The 15,009-nt window shown below is 40.9% G+C and overlaps 1 protein-coding gene across 1 annotated transcript in view; it reads right to left on the minus strand.

The window, feature by feature from the left end:
- tomm70a (translocase of outer mitochondrial membrane 70 homolog A (S. cerevisiae)) overlaps window positions 1-15,009 on the minus strand; it is a 76,680-nt gene that overhangs the window by 23,120 nt on the left and 38,551 nt on the right. The window contains exons 3-7 of the mRNA XM_057338104.1: window positions 14,732-14,858; window positions 12,413-12,522; window positions 10,900-11,048; window positions 10,479-10,686; window positions 10,140-10,274 (exon numbers count right to left, since the gene is read on the minus strand). Coding sequence (XP_057194087.1) covers window positions 10,140-10,274; window positions 10,479-10,686; window positions 10,900-11,048; window positions 12,413-12,522; window positions 14,732-14,858 — 729 coding nt within the window. The remainder of the gene's footprint in view (window positions 1-10,139; window positions 10,275-10,478; window positions 10,687-10,899; window positions 11,049-12,412; window positions 12,523-14,731; window positions 14,859-15,009) is intronic.

Below are 15,009 nucleotides of genomic sequence, written 5' to 3' on the forward strand. Positions count from 1 at the left end.
CTTCTTTGCTTGGGGGGAAGACGTTCTGCAGTGGCAGAGTGAGGGATGAAGCACAGCCCCCTGTGGGGTGGTCGCGTGTTGCGATGCTGGCTTCTGGGGAAAGGGATGGGGGAAAGGAAGCATGCGGGGAAGAACATTGTGCTTGGGGCAAAGGAAAGACGTTCTGCTGTGGCAGAGTGAGGGATGAAGCACTTGCTTCTGGGGAAGGGGTAAGGGAAACATGCGAGGGAATCTACTTGGGGGAAGGGAAGACGTTCTGCAGCGGCAGAGTGAGGGATGAAGCATGGGCCCCTGCGGGGGCTGACGCTCAATGCGATGCTGGCTTCTGGGGAAGGGGATGGGGTAAAGGGAACATGCGAGGGAATCTACTTAGGGGAAGGGAAGACGTTCTGCAGCGGCAGAGTGAGGGATGAAGCACGGGCCACTGCGGGGGCTGTCGCTCAATGCGATGCTGGCTTCTGGGGAAGGGGATGGGGTAAAGGGAACATGCGAGGGAATCTACTTGGGGGAAGGAAAGACGTTCTGTTGCGGCAGAGTTAGGGATGAAGCACTTGCTTCTGGGGAAGTGGGAAAGGAAAGCATGTGGGGAAAATTACTTAGGGGAAGGTAAGACATTCTGCAGAGGCAGAGTGAGGGATGAAGCACGGGCCCCTGCGGGGGCTGTCGCGTGTTGCGATGCTGGCTTCTTGGGGGTTGGTGTCTGCTGCGGCTGAGCGCGATATGGAAGCCGGGCTCCTCTGAGTTGGAGTGGTGTAGCGATGCTGCTGCTTGCTTGCTGGGGAAGCTTGTTAGATGGTTGATGATTGGTGCTAAATGATTCGGATGACGAGGGTCCTGTGTGCTTCCCTGATGAGGGCGCGGTCAGTCCGGATGTAACTTTTGAAAGCGTCTGAAGACCAACGGCCTAGCGTTTGGATCTGGGACTGTGAGAGGCCCTTTTGGGCGGCCGTGGTTGCCGCGCCGATGCAAAATGAATGGCTGGAGAATAGATCTACTGGAATGCCTGAGTGGCGCAAAAAGGATTTTAGGTGTTTTTGGAACCAGAAGCTTGTAGCAGGGTGATTTAGGTCCATCTACGAAGAGAGGGTCGGATGGAGATTTGGCCTGTGATGTTCTGAAGCGGAGGTATGCTACTAGGGTTTGGAATGGCTGGATTGAGGATTGAAGCTTGAAGATATATATGAAATGACCTCTTCTGGCCTGATCGGTCTTGCGTTGTTTAATTAAAATCGAGATGGTTTCAGAATCGAGCACTGACAAATCCGAAATAGTGGGGTTAACTGAGGGGTTGAAATTGGACGTAGTGGTGAATTCTGATCCTCTGAGAAATCCAAAGAACGCCAGGATGAACATGGCATCGAGTGTGTGCGCGGTATGCTTGGTGTGGTAGCCTCTGCGGAGAATTGAGATACATTTGGTCAGAACTTCTAAGGTGATAGGTTGTCTGGCATCTCGGTGGGTGGGTTGGGCTCTCTGGGTGTCCTTGATGAGCATAGATGTTTGAGAACTGGCTATGGCTTGGGAGGGTGCATTGTAAATTAATTTTGTAAAAAAATTGAATCCCGCTCAGATAACCTTTCATGGAACTTGCTTGGAGATGTTTGATTGTGTTGAGGAAAGAGATGAATGATGGGATGGAGAGGAGAGAGAAATCTGGGAAGGGAATGTTGTATGTATTATGAAATGCTTTGAAGTTTCTCCATGCCGTGAGGTATCAAAGTAGGGTTCTGTGGGAGACGGCTTGAATGATTGCACTCAAGGATGCATCTATTAGAGTTTTAAGGGGGTGGTTTAATTGAATGTCAATTCCGAATAGGGAGGGACAGGCGTAGGTATTGGGTCTGCTTTCGGTGCCAACAGCCTGAATTTCTGAAATGAGAAACGGGAAAGGGCATCAGCTATCTGGTTTTTCACTCCTGGGACGTGCTTGGCCGTCAGAATGAACTGATCGCACACAGAAGTCCAAATTAGGCGTCTGAGAAAAGGCATTAAGGCGGGTGAATGTGAGCGGCCTTTATTAATGCAATGTACCGTTGCTTCGTTGTTGCAATGGATCATGATGCTGGAGGCGGACCATTCTTTCCCCCATAAATGGGCCACTAACGGGAATAGCTCGAAAAGTGCTGATCACGCGAGGGACTGCGGTAAACTTGTGAGCTGGGGGGGCCATGTAGACGTGACCCAGCGACCTTGGTAATATCCCCCAAAACCGAAGGAAGGAGCTGCGTCAGTAAATAAGCGTGTGTTGATGGGGAGAGAGATCATGTCGTTGTAAAAAAGAGAGATACCATTCCATTGTTTGAGGAATTTAATCCATAGACTGAGCTCGTCGCGGCATGAGCTGTCTAGGTGGATTAAATCCTCCAGAGCGTGAGCGGAGGATGCGAGGGAGATGCGAAACGAAAGGGCGACCTTGCGGGATGATGCGCATCGCAAAGTTCAGGTGGCCGAGAATTGATAATAGCTCTCGTTTAGAACAATGCGGTGTGTCTATGAGTGAGGAAGCGATCAAAATTGTCCTATCGATTTTTTTTTTCTTGGGCAAGGAAGCTTGGAACTTTAGTGTATCCAACTTAATGCCTAGGAATTCGATGGACGTGCTGGGTCCCGAAGTTTTTTCGGGTGCGAGAGGGACGCTGAGCTTTGAGAATACTTCTTGGACTTTGGAAAGATGTGCGGCAGGGACAGATTCTGCCGGCGAGACTATTAGAAAATCGTCTAGTAGGTGGATGAGGTAAGGAATGGCATAGTTGTTAGAGAGAATCTAACAGATTGCCTCTGACAACATGTCAAAAATCTTTGGACTGCTTCTGCATCCGAAGGTGAGGCAGACGGAACAGGAACATTTTTCATGCCAACAAATGCAGAAGAGGTGCCAAAAGTCTGGGTGTATCGGCATTATTTTGAAAGCGGACGTGATGTCGACTCTAGCCAGCCAGGCACCGTGCCCGGCCGTTTTGATAAGCGTAATAGCTTGCTCGACGTCTTGATAATGTAACAAGAATTCTTCGAGCGGGATTAGACTATTAATGCTTGGAAAGGGGGAACCGTGTGGGGATGAAAGATCGAATATTAAGCGCTTTTTTCGAAAATCTTCGCGTGGCTACGCCGATGGGACTGATGCGAAAAATTGAAAATGGTGGGGCGGTAAAGGGGCCGATCATGAATTTATCGTCAATCTCTTTTTTGATCAGGCGATCGACGATGTCGGGCTCTGCGAGCGCAGAACAGAGATTAGGGCATATGATGCTGTGAGAAAGGGAGCTCGCGATGCCGGGACTAAAACCTTTTAGAAGACCAGACAGAATGTATTCTGTAAAGGCATGATCGGGGTGGTTCCGTAGTTCGGAGGATAAATGCGACAAATTGACAGGAGTCGATAAATAATTATGAGATTGTTTATTAACTTTTTTTGCATACAGGGCAAACCAAACGGGCGTGGGCAGCTCCACAATAATTGCATAAGTGAAGGAAGCAGCATCGTTGTCTCGTGCAACGGTCCGAGTTGAAGTTTCTGCAAGCTTCGTGCTCTTGTGTCTTGGTACCCCCAGCAGGCGCGGAACATGAGCAGAGATGGGGGGAGGCGAAGCCTGGCGATGGGAAAAGGCGGGGGTGACGAGGGGACAAGCTGTGGTGCTGTGTGCCACTGAGCGACACACGGCGCAAGACAGATTCTGGTATCCCAAAAACACCCTATTGTGACCCTATCAGTGTCCAGTGCGCCCCAGTATGAGCACTGGTTCCACTGAGCTACCCTTATTGCACATTTTGCAAAAAACAATTTATGGTATGTGTAAAAATGTGTCCCCCCCGTAAGAAAGCGTGAGCTCCGCGACTATGGCAAGATAGTCACCGAGCTCACGCCTCCTATGAGGGAAACTAGTGCAAATAACTTCGATGTAACGTGAGAAAGCAACAGTGAATTCCGTAAAGGACAAAATGTGGGGATGACTATGGGGTGTGTCTTTTACGGTAAATGAGAGGTCGCCGTGCGTGATCTGGCACTTGACTGACAGGGGTGCGAGTGGTGACAATAAATGAAATAAATCTACGTCCGCACCTGCTAATATCTGCATCCTGATGTTGGTGGATACGGGGGGAGGTTCCAGAAACGGAGCGTTGGAGGGCATCGGCATGGAAGTAGCTGATGCCAATGAATGCAGGGGGCGAGTTTGTGCCTGAAAAATGAGGGTGGGAAACGCATCCGCTGGAGTGGCTAGCTGAAGCGGCCTCGCTTCAGGGTGGGGGCTTGAGTGAGAGGTGGAGTGCCGATGGAGTGGTGGAAATTTCCTGAAGCCGCTGTTGGAGGCCAACTCGGGTTGTACTGGCGGTTGCAGTACATGGGTGCATTGAAAGCTCATCTGCACCTCCGAGCTGGAAATCGGCGGGTGTCTGCAGCTGCTCGACTGGGTTTTTCAAGCAGCTGTCACTGACTGGGAGATTAAAAAAACAAACCATGGCATCGCAATTGTGACTGACAATGCGCGTAATATGGAAGTGGCTGTGCGCGAGGCAGGATTGGACCGCACATCAAGTGCTTTGCACACACGATAAACCTTGCTACCCAGGCTGGCCTCGGTGTTGCGCGTGTCACTCGGTTGCTTGGGCGGGTGAGACGAGTAACAGCTTTTTTTCACCGGATTTCAAAGCTGCCGCGTTATTCATGTCCAAGCAGAAGCTGCTACAACTGCCACCACACAAATTAATCATGGACATTACCATACGATGGAATAGCACTTTAGATATGCTGGTTCGTTACCTGGAGCAGCAAGCTGCCATATCAGCAGCTCACACCAGCCCTGAGATGAGACAAAACGCCCGTAACATTGGTACACTGGACAGCAGCGATATCTTGAATGCCGAAGACCTTGTGAAGCTGCTGAATCCTTTGAAGACAGCCACCACAGTCTTATGTGAGGAGAAGAGCCCCACAGTGTCTCTCATTGTGCTACTGAAGAGCATGATTGAACAAAGCATGGCACAAAATGACGGCGATTCCCCCACCGTGGCCGACACAAAGAGAGCAATCCTCAGTAATATTTCAGGGAGATACAGTGGAGATGCATACAACCTTCTGTTAGAGAGCACTGCGCTGGACCCAAGATTCCAGACTCTACCACAACTAGACCATAACCAACGCGAGTCTGTCTTCCTGAGGGTGCAGAAAAAGGCGGAACAATTGCAGCAAAATCAGGTATAAATCAATTTGAATTGCTTTACTCCTTTTGTAAGTGTGAAAGTGTGTGTGAATTTTTTTCCTACTAGATTTATGTTCCCAAGTACCAACTGAAAATGTTTAATGCAAAGTGTGTGTGTGTTAGAAACATGACAGCATCAGAGTGGGTGTGTTTGTGTTGCAGGGACTGCTTTGCTGCTTAAGGTTAAAGCCAGTGTTTCTGCTGTTTAAAGACTACAGGTGAGAAGAGTACAGAGAGGAGAGAAGAGGCAGCAGCTCACTGTTCCACACATGGGGGAGAGGGGGGTCTGGGAGTCGAGTCAGAAGTAGTGTTGTTTTTGGCGGCCTGTTTTAATTTTAGTTTAGTCATTGTGTCAAGCTGTCATTTTAGTTTTTATTAGTTTTAGTCACGTTCATACTCTTTTAAGTCTAGTCTAGTTTTAGTCGACGAAAACTGATGACATTTTAGTCTAGTTTTAGTCGACGAAAACTGATGACATTTTAGTCTAGTTTTAGTCGACGAAAACTGATGACATTTTAGTCTAGTTTTAGTCGACGAAAACTGATGACATTTAAGTCTAGTTTTAGTCGACGAAAACTGATGACATTTACTCTAGTTTTAGTCAATGAAAATTGTATTTTAGTCTCTTTTTAGTAATGCAATTCTATTTAACCCAGTCAATATAGTATAAGTACCTAGTAGTATAGATGAAACCAAAATTTTCTTTTAGCCAAACCCATTTCAAACAAGGTTATCTTATTATATTATTGTTACCTTATAGACTCAAGAATACATCCATTCCAGACACGGAAGATGCTCTGATTTGAATTTAAGGCCATCGGTAGGGGTGGGAATCTCTAGGCACGTCATGATGCGATTCTATTACGATTCAGAGGGCTGCGATGTGATGATAAAACGATTCTCGATGCATCTTTTTTCTATACAAATTTTCTTTTTCTTGCTGTGTGACTATTCAAATCAAAGTATTTGTAATTACCCAGACTGATTTTATTTCCAATATCCTTTATTAATAAATTAATAAAACAAATGGAAGTGATTTCGCAAGTCAACTGGAAGGTTACATTTGCCAGCATTGCAAAGAACCAACAGGAAAAGAGTGACTGCCCTCAGTGCCCTGTAGTAGCATACAGAATGCAGTAAATTAATGCAGACTTTCTTTGCACATAGCACTGGAGCTAGAGAGGTTTAAAGTTTGGTAGTACAGGCCAAACAGTAGGAGCACAAGTATAAATTGTCGGTTGTCATCATTTAAAAAAAATGATGCAAGTGCAGTTCATCATGAAAAGGCAGGTAACTGACAAAAGACATTCATGTTACATACAGATGGGTAAATTAGGGCCATATAATTTTTACACTATCTAAATTTGTTTAAATTTTTCTAATTTGTGTTTTTCCTTTTTTACTATACAATAGTGGTTATTTGTCCACATAAATTACTGTAGTATACTATAGTATTTTACTATAGTAAACTGCAGTAAAAAACTTTACTATAGTATACAGTGTTTATCAATTTACTACAAGGGCACTACAATTTTCAATAGCAAGTACTATAGTTCACTAAAGTATTTTTTGTCTGAGTGTTCAATTTAACGGGACTTTTATTTTGACGGGTCTTTGGGGAGACGCTTCAGTTTTTGTGTTTGCTGTTAGCTTCACTCAAACAGTAAACGCTTGTAAAATGAACTCTCAGAGCAAGTGTGGAGATGAAGTTCATGTGTTCATATCCTCATACAGTGCAGACGCAGATAAATCCTCGACCATCACTCGTGTTGTATGTTAAACTGTGCACATAATTCACTCAGAACAGCCAGATGACATTTAAACAACAGGATTCCGCTCCGCGTCTAGGTTAAAGCATCAGACGAAATAACGTTATAACATTTCGTCTCGTCTCGTTTTGGTCAACGAAAATGAAGAGTCATTTTAGCATAGTTTTTATTTTGTAAGCCACATTTAGTCTCGTTTTTATTCGTCAACAATATTGCATTATACATTTAATTATAGTCATCGTCACATGACCAGCATTTACGTTGCGTCTCGTCTCGTTTTCGTCATGTGATAAAGGTTCGTTGACGACCATATTTAGTCATAATTTTCGTTGACGAAAGCAACACTAGTCAGAAGAGACAGAACCTGCTTCCAAGAAGACAGCGCTTGAGGATCTACTAGGGGACTCTTTCTCTAAGACAGAAAAGTCCAGCAGAGGGATTGAGAAGGAAATTGATCTCTACAGAAGAGAGGCCTCTATCCCACTCAGTTGCTGCCCTCTGAAGTGGTGGAGAGAAAACAGCTCTAAATATCCTTTGCTATCTCCATTTGCCAAAGCATACCTTTCCATCCCTGCTACCTCTGTTCCAAGTGAGCGTTTTTTTTCAACTGCAGGAGACATAGTTACTGGCCAAAGGTCTCAACTGCTGCCAGAAATCATCGACATGCTTATATTCTTGAAAAAGAACATGACCATATCTTAGGCTGTTCTGTGTAGTTCATTTATCTCTTTTTCATGCGTGAAGAAAAAATTTGTTTCTGTTTGCACTTTTAGTTTTGAGAGAGCAGTACTTTGATTTAGGGATGTGCACGAATATTTGAACATTCGAATATTCGATCCGCAATAACTATTCGAATATTAAAAATGCTATTCGAATATTCCTATTTTTCATAAGAATAAAACTGCGTCACCACAAGGTTAAGTTACCGTTACAGAAGACCTTAGAGTCAGGTCTTATTTAACGCTTCTTCACTTCTTCTGTAATGATTTTTTAACATACAGAAAATATAAAAAATCATTTGTATGTGTTCCTAAATCTTTGTTCACTCAGATTGCAAGCTCGTTTAAATATTTTAAGTTTACACACTGGATGCCCAGATCGCGTTTTATGCTCGGCTCACATCACCATATTAAAATGTTTCAAAACTGGTGAGCCACAGAATTCGTTAACATTACATTAGGTATAAAAATATCAATGTAATATTAAATGATTAACAATCATTCATTTATTACCATTACTTGTTTGCAGCGGTTGTTCTTATTAAATTCATATTCGTTCATTAAAAATATATTAAGTAATGCTAATTTCAACAACTTGAAACACGAAAATGTACATTTCACTGCAACAAATGTTAATGAATTTGGCCTTAACATAAGACTGGCACATTTTTACATACCTAAAAGTAAGAATTTTCCTTCTAGAAGTTCAAATAGGGTCGTCGCCTTCAAGTTACAGCCTGTAAATAAATTTGCAAGGATGCTTTTTTCGTTTGTTTTAAAACGCGCTTTAATTCCTTACCTTAGTTGAAATAAATAGGCCTACCTTTTTTATTGATGCAAATCCATTGCAAAGCTAAACAAGACAGACACTGACCGTGAACGACAAAGAAAAAAATATTTATATAAAGATGACGGTCACGTAATCAGGGAATCAAGCACTATGGCTCCGTCTTTGTTGCGGGGTATTTTTTATGATCTTAACAGTCGGCATGAGATATCAAGCCCATTTACTTAATTTATTATCAACATAATAAACAATAAAGCCAGATATTCTTGTCATTCTTGTCATAGATCTGGGTTTTGTTTCCGGGAGTTAGAGAAGAGCAGTGCGTTTTTCTCCGCTGTCGGCTTGTTAACCGTCGGCTTGTTGAACAGACTTTCACCAGAGTAAAATAGACCTATATGCTTGTTTTTCTTATCAAGAACATGTAAAACAAAATAAACAAGATAACCATATATCACAGACTGTCGATATACGTTGCATTCGTTCATTTTGTTAAGTCTGTTTTCTGCAGTTTTTATGTATTTTTCTATTTTTTCAACATAAAAAACGATATACAGGATATAATATTAATGCATTATGAATATTTAATGATAATTATAAGCTTGATGTGAAATTGTGACTAAATAAAAACGTAACAAATTACGTCATTATTAACTTAATTTAAATAAACCAATATTCGAATATTCATTTTTTATGAGCTCAAATATTCGAATATGAAATTATTGAAAAATGCCCATCCCTACATTGATTATGGATATACTTACTTTTTGCATTTAAATTGTTATTTCTGTTATTTATATATTTATTTTATTTATATTGTTTATAATTATTTTATCTTTGATTTGTGGAAAGGAGTTAGATTTCTCATGTGAAATCGTACAGGTCGGTAGCAAAACATTTTGCAGTGTTTGCATGTCCTTTACTGCATAGAATTAATTAAAATAGAAGAAAATTAACATTCATTACAAGTTGATTTCAAAATGCACCTAAATTGTTTTGCATTTTGCGATTTTCAGTTGAATAAAATACTATTTTCCATTCATATATTTCATCATTGAGGATTTCTTAAAAATAGTGTAAAAATCTCTTCTCGTTCTCGTGAACCCAATCTCGTGTCTCGTCTCGTGGTGTAAGCGTCTCGTCACACCCCTACCGAACATGCTTTTTTTTGCTATTTTCGGTTGCCGAACATTTGTTGCATCCCTAAATATTAGTGTTCCTGCTAATATTTGAATTGTTCTTTCATACAGAAATTAACATGAAAGACTGCTAACTTTCAATGTTTTTGTTGTTAAGATGATTGAAAAAAGGAAAAATAAAAGTGCAGCCTATGAGGTATACAAATTAAAAGACGATTCTGCATATCGGGACCCGGGCAAATGCAAATAATTGATATCCGTATCGGTTATAAAAAAAATCATATCGGTAAAATATTGTGTTTTTAGTACCTTAAACCGAATAAACGCACTATATTACACCAAATACACACAATAATAAATACACTTTAAGTAAGGCATTACCAATTTTTGTTTTGAAATTTGATTACTAATTACAAATGGGAACAAAATTATGCAAAAGCTTGTGTAACTCAGACATGAAGGTATGCACCAAGCTTAAAATCATGGACATTTTAGGCAGAACGCTAGCGTATATGAAGCTTTGTAAAGACCTGTCCCCTGTGGTGGAAGACATCTGCATTACGAGGGTCCATCACTGCAGCCATATTGAAATCCTGGGTTGAGAGCTGGGGTTGCTGCTGCTGCATGTACATGCTTCCACGTTTAATTAGCGCATTGGCACGCAACTGAAAACACAACAAAAAAAAGTTCAGCAACTTATTTTTTTTCTGGAATGACTGCATCAGTTAAAAACAAACAATAAATGTAGGTATGAGGTAGACTACACAAGATGAGGAGTGGACTACACAAAATGAGTAGCAAACTACCACAAGCTAAATTGAAACATGGTTAACAGCTCATATACATTTCATTGACAGTAGTTCAGTTACCTTGACACTGGCATCATCCATGTTGATGACACGGTCAAGGTCAGGCTGCGCAGCAGATGCATTGCCAATCAGCAGGTAGAAGGTGGCTCTTAACAAAAGAGCTTCAGCTGTGTACCTGCCTCTAGACTCTACCTCCTTTGTGCACTCACTGATGATCTTATCATAGTTCTCCTCATCCATATACTGTTTAGCCTTTAGGTAACCCGAGCTGAGAAAACAATAGCTTAAATAGTAATTTCCATTGTTTAGGTAGGAGATCATTTTGATCCAAATCATCCAAATGTATTAATATGGAACAACGAATACAGAACTGCTGTCATACAAAATTTCGAGTACAAACTAGAACATGAGCTAGAACTGGATTTTGTTTATTGCAATTTATGAATCCAAATTTATGAGAAAAATAATTATGTCTTGTCACCTTTCTGTGACCTCTGCAGCTTCACCCTCTTTGTCTTTATCCTCATCCTTCTTCTCGCCCTTCTGATAGGGCTGTGAGATTATATCATCAGTAAATGAGCTAAAATAGGACTTGATGAACTGAGGAGATGGCATAAGAGGCTCCCGATTCTAAGAAAAAAGTAAGCAAACACAAGAGAGGAGGGAGGCAATAGGAAGGCAACAATACAGTTAACCCACGGTTCAATACGTACTTCGGTTTATACCCAAGGTTTTTGGTTCGGTTCTGATGGCTTGGCACATTGAAAGTGTTTTTTTTTCATTATTCTATGCTTATGTGACAGGAACAATAAGAAGTTAAGATTTTTTTTATTGCAGTTCTCTTTATTTTACTAGACTTGTATTTGATTCTCTTTAAGAAAAAATCTAATTGTACAATTCCTGGTGTATTGATTTGAATAATATAAATAAAGATATATTACAGATTTACATTGGCAGCTCACAAAAGTTCTTTCTTTATTATTCATCAACATGCCAGTAAAATAAGCTTCTTGAAGAGGTTTAGCCCATCAGTGTATTTAAAATAACGTGAAGCAAACTTGCAATTGTTGTAATTGTAGTCAACAGACAGACATGCGGTGCGCATTTAACACTACAAACACTACTGTTCAATGGGCAAGGCCAAAGATAATTAACAATATGCGCCACTGCCATTACAATAAATGGGGAGAAATGCAAAGCGCAACGTGACCACTTGAAAAAAATGATTTAAGCGCAATTTAAACTTAACAAACCAAAGTTAGGGTACCGTTCATTGTCAGGTTTAATTACTGATCGGAAATATGCCATTTAATAATTTTTGTCTGCGATTTTAGAAATATCTGCCTGTTGTCTCGTTATGACGCAAATAGCTGCCCGAAAGGCCGCCAAGTGGAAAGACTTTCGTTAAAAGGACTTTGGCACAGCACTGTAGACGCTCTCTCTGCATGTGCTGGGTGAGCAACGCGAACGTGCTGCTTTCGTATGCAGTGTAAAACAGATGAAATACATTCTTGATTTGCCAAATTCGGGCATTATTACTTTGGTACAAAGGGCATACAATAAAGCCGATAGGTTCCGGTGCTTCCGATGGCCAGCCTACATCTGTTTTTCAGCATATAACCGCAAATTGCTTAAGCTGCAGCCTCGCTTCACCATTCGACTCATGTGATATCTGTCGCCAGCATCGCATTTTACGCATTGTTATTAGATATTTACTCATCGGGAGGCATTTATCTTTCCCAAACATACATACAGACAAACACGGACAGAGCTAGTCCATAATAAAACTAATAAAAAGGACGGCAATTATTTAAACGCAAAACAAGAAAACCGCAATTCACATACGCATATTGAATCGTGGAGGTCGTACAGAACGGTTCAATTTTATATTGAGAATTGTGGCATCCCTAGAGAACAATAAAGTGAAAGATACTATAGCAGGTTGCATTTAAATGAGTTCCTACTAAAGCTTGAGATTGCTGCCTCGTTCTCACCTTGTATTTATCTTTTGCCTTCTCTTTTCCCAGCTGTTTTAACACCTTATCTGCCAGAAGCATGCTCTGCTGGTTCTGGAAAGCTTCCAAAATACACACTGCAGTCACATCTGCAAAAAGCATATTAATAACAATTTGATAACAGCCACTGTGATAGTTCAACATGCTGTATTGCATGTGTTCCACTCAATATACAGGTGCTGGTCATATAATTAGAATATCATCAAAAAGTTGATTTATTTCACTAATTCCATTCAAAAAGTGAAACTTGTATATTATATTCATTCATTACACACAGATTGATATATTTCAAATGTTTATTTCTTTTAATTTCATGATTATAACTGACAACTAATGAAAATCCCAAATTCAGTATCTCAGAAAATTAGAATATTACTTAAGACCAATACAAAGAAAGGATTTTTAGAAATCTTGGCCAACTGAAAAGTATGTGCAGCACTCAATACTTAGTTGGGGCTCCTTTTGCCTGAATTACTGCAGCAATGCGGCGTGGCATGGAGTCGATCAGTCTGTGGCACTGCTCAGGTGTTATGAGAGCCCAGGTTGCTCAGATAGTGGCCTTCAGCTCTTCTGCATTGTTGGGTCTGGAATATCGCATCTTCCTCTTCACAATACCCCATAAATTTTCTATGGGGTTAAGGTCAGGCGAGTATGCTGGCCAATTAAGAACAGGGATACCATGGTCCTTAAACCAGGTACTGGTAGATTTGGCACTGTGTGCAGGTGCCAAGGCCTGTTGGAAAATGAAATCTGCATCTCCATAAAGTTGGTCAGCAGCAGGAAGCATCAAAAGCGTCTCGCCTGGGCTAAAGACAAAAAGGACTGGACTGCTGCTGAGTGGTCCAAAGTTATGTTCTCTGATGAAAGTAAATTTTGCATTTCCTTTGGAAATCAGGGTCCCAGAGTCTGGAGGAAGAGAGGAGAGGAATCCAGAATCCACAGAATCCACGTTGCTTGAGGTCCAGTGTAAAGTTTCCACAGTCAGTGATGGTTTGGGGTGCCATGTCATCTGCTGGTGTTGGTCCACTGTGTTTTCTGAGGTCCAAGGTCAACGCAGCCGTATACCAGGAAGTTTTAGAGCACTTCATGCTTCCTGCTGCTGACCAACTTTATGGAGATGCAGATTTCATTTTCCAACAGGACTTGGCACCTGCACACTGTGCCAAAGCTACCAGTACCTGGTTTAAGGACCATGGAATCCCTGTTCTTAATTGGCCAGCAAACTCGACTGACCTTAACCCCATAGAAAATCTATGGGGTATTGTGAAGAGGAAGATGCGATATGCCAGACCCAACAATGCAGAAGAGCTGAAGGCCACTATCAGAGCAACCTGGGATCTCATAACACCTGAGCAGTGCCACAGACTGATCGACTCCATGCCACGCCACATTGCTGCAGTAATTCAGGCAAAAGGAGCCCCAACTAAGTATTGAGTGCTGCACATGCTCATACTTTTCATGTTCATACTTTTCAGTTGGCCAAGATTTCTAAAAATCCTTTCTTTGTATTGGTCTTAAGTAATATTCTAATTTTCTGAGATACTGAATTTGGGATGTTCATTAGTTGTCAGTTATAATCATCAAATTAAAAGAAATAAACATTTGAAATATATCAGTCTGTGTGTAATGAATAAATATAATATACAAGTTTCACTTTTTGAATGGAATTAGTGAAATAAATCAACTTTTTGATGATATACTAATTATATGACCAGCACCTGTATAATAAAAAACCTGACATTATTAACATATGAAGTACAAAGGCTTTTATAGGACTTTAAGTATAAGCCAAAATAGAGGAATAAAAACAACAAAAATGGTCAATATTTAACACTGAGTTTAAAGGGATAGTTCACCCAAAAATGAAAATTCTGTCATCATTTACTCACCCTCATGTAATTTCATACCTGTATAAATTATATTATAGATATTAGATATTTGGAAGAATATCAGCAATTTTCACTTCTGGGACATCATTGACTACCATAGTAGGAGAAATTAAATGGTAGTCAAAGGTTCCTCAGAACTGATTGTTTTCACAAATTCTTCAAAATATCTAATTTTGTGTACAACAGAACACAATATTTTTATCTACTATGTTAGTGAATGATGTCCCAGAACTGAAAATTGCTATTATTCTTCCAAATATATTTCTTTGTGTTGAACAGAACAAATACATGTATACAGCTTTGGAACAACTTGAGGGCAAGTAAATAAAGGCAGAATTTTCATTTTTGGGTGAACTATTCCTTTAAATCCAAGCAGATGAGAACAAGTCAATTCAGCAATAACTTTAACCTTCGAGGCACTCTTTCTTGTTATCCAGTTTTTCAAGTGCTTTGGCACGCCTAAAAAGTGCTTTAACATAGCGAGGATTCAGCTCCACTGCCCAAGAGCAGTCCTGTATGACCTCGGTCCATTTCATCTAAAACAAACAAATAAACAGTTTGGTCACACTTTAGAATATGGACCAAGTCTCACTCATAACTATTAACTAGGACTTCTGCATCAATAAACTCCTAATTACAGATTATAAGATCTTTTTTAGGTTTAGGCATTGGGTATGATTAAGGGAT

This window comes from Triplophysa rosa, linkage group LG7 (genome assembly GCF_024868665.1).
Source record: "Triplophysa rosa linkage group LG7, Trosa_1v2, whole genome shotgun sequence".
Lineage (NCBI taxonomy): Eukaryota > Metazoa > Chordata > Actinopteri > Cypriniformes > Nemacheilidae > Triplophysa > Triplophysa rosa.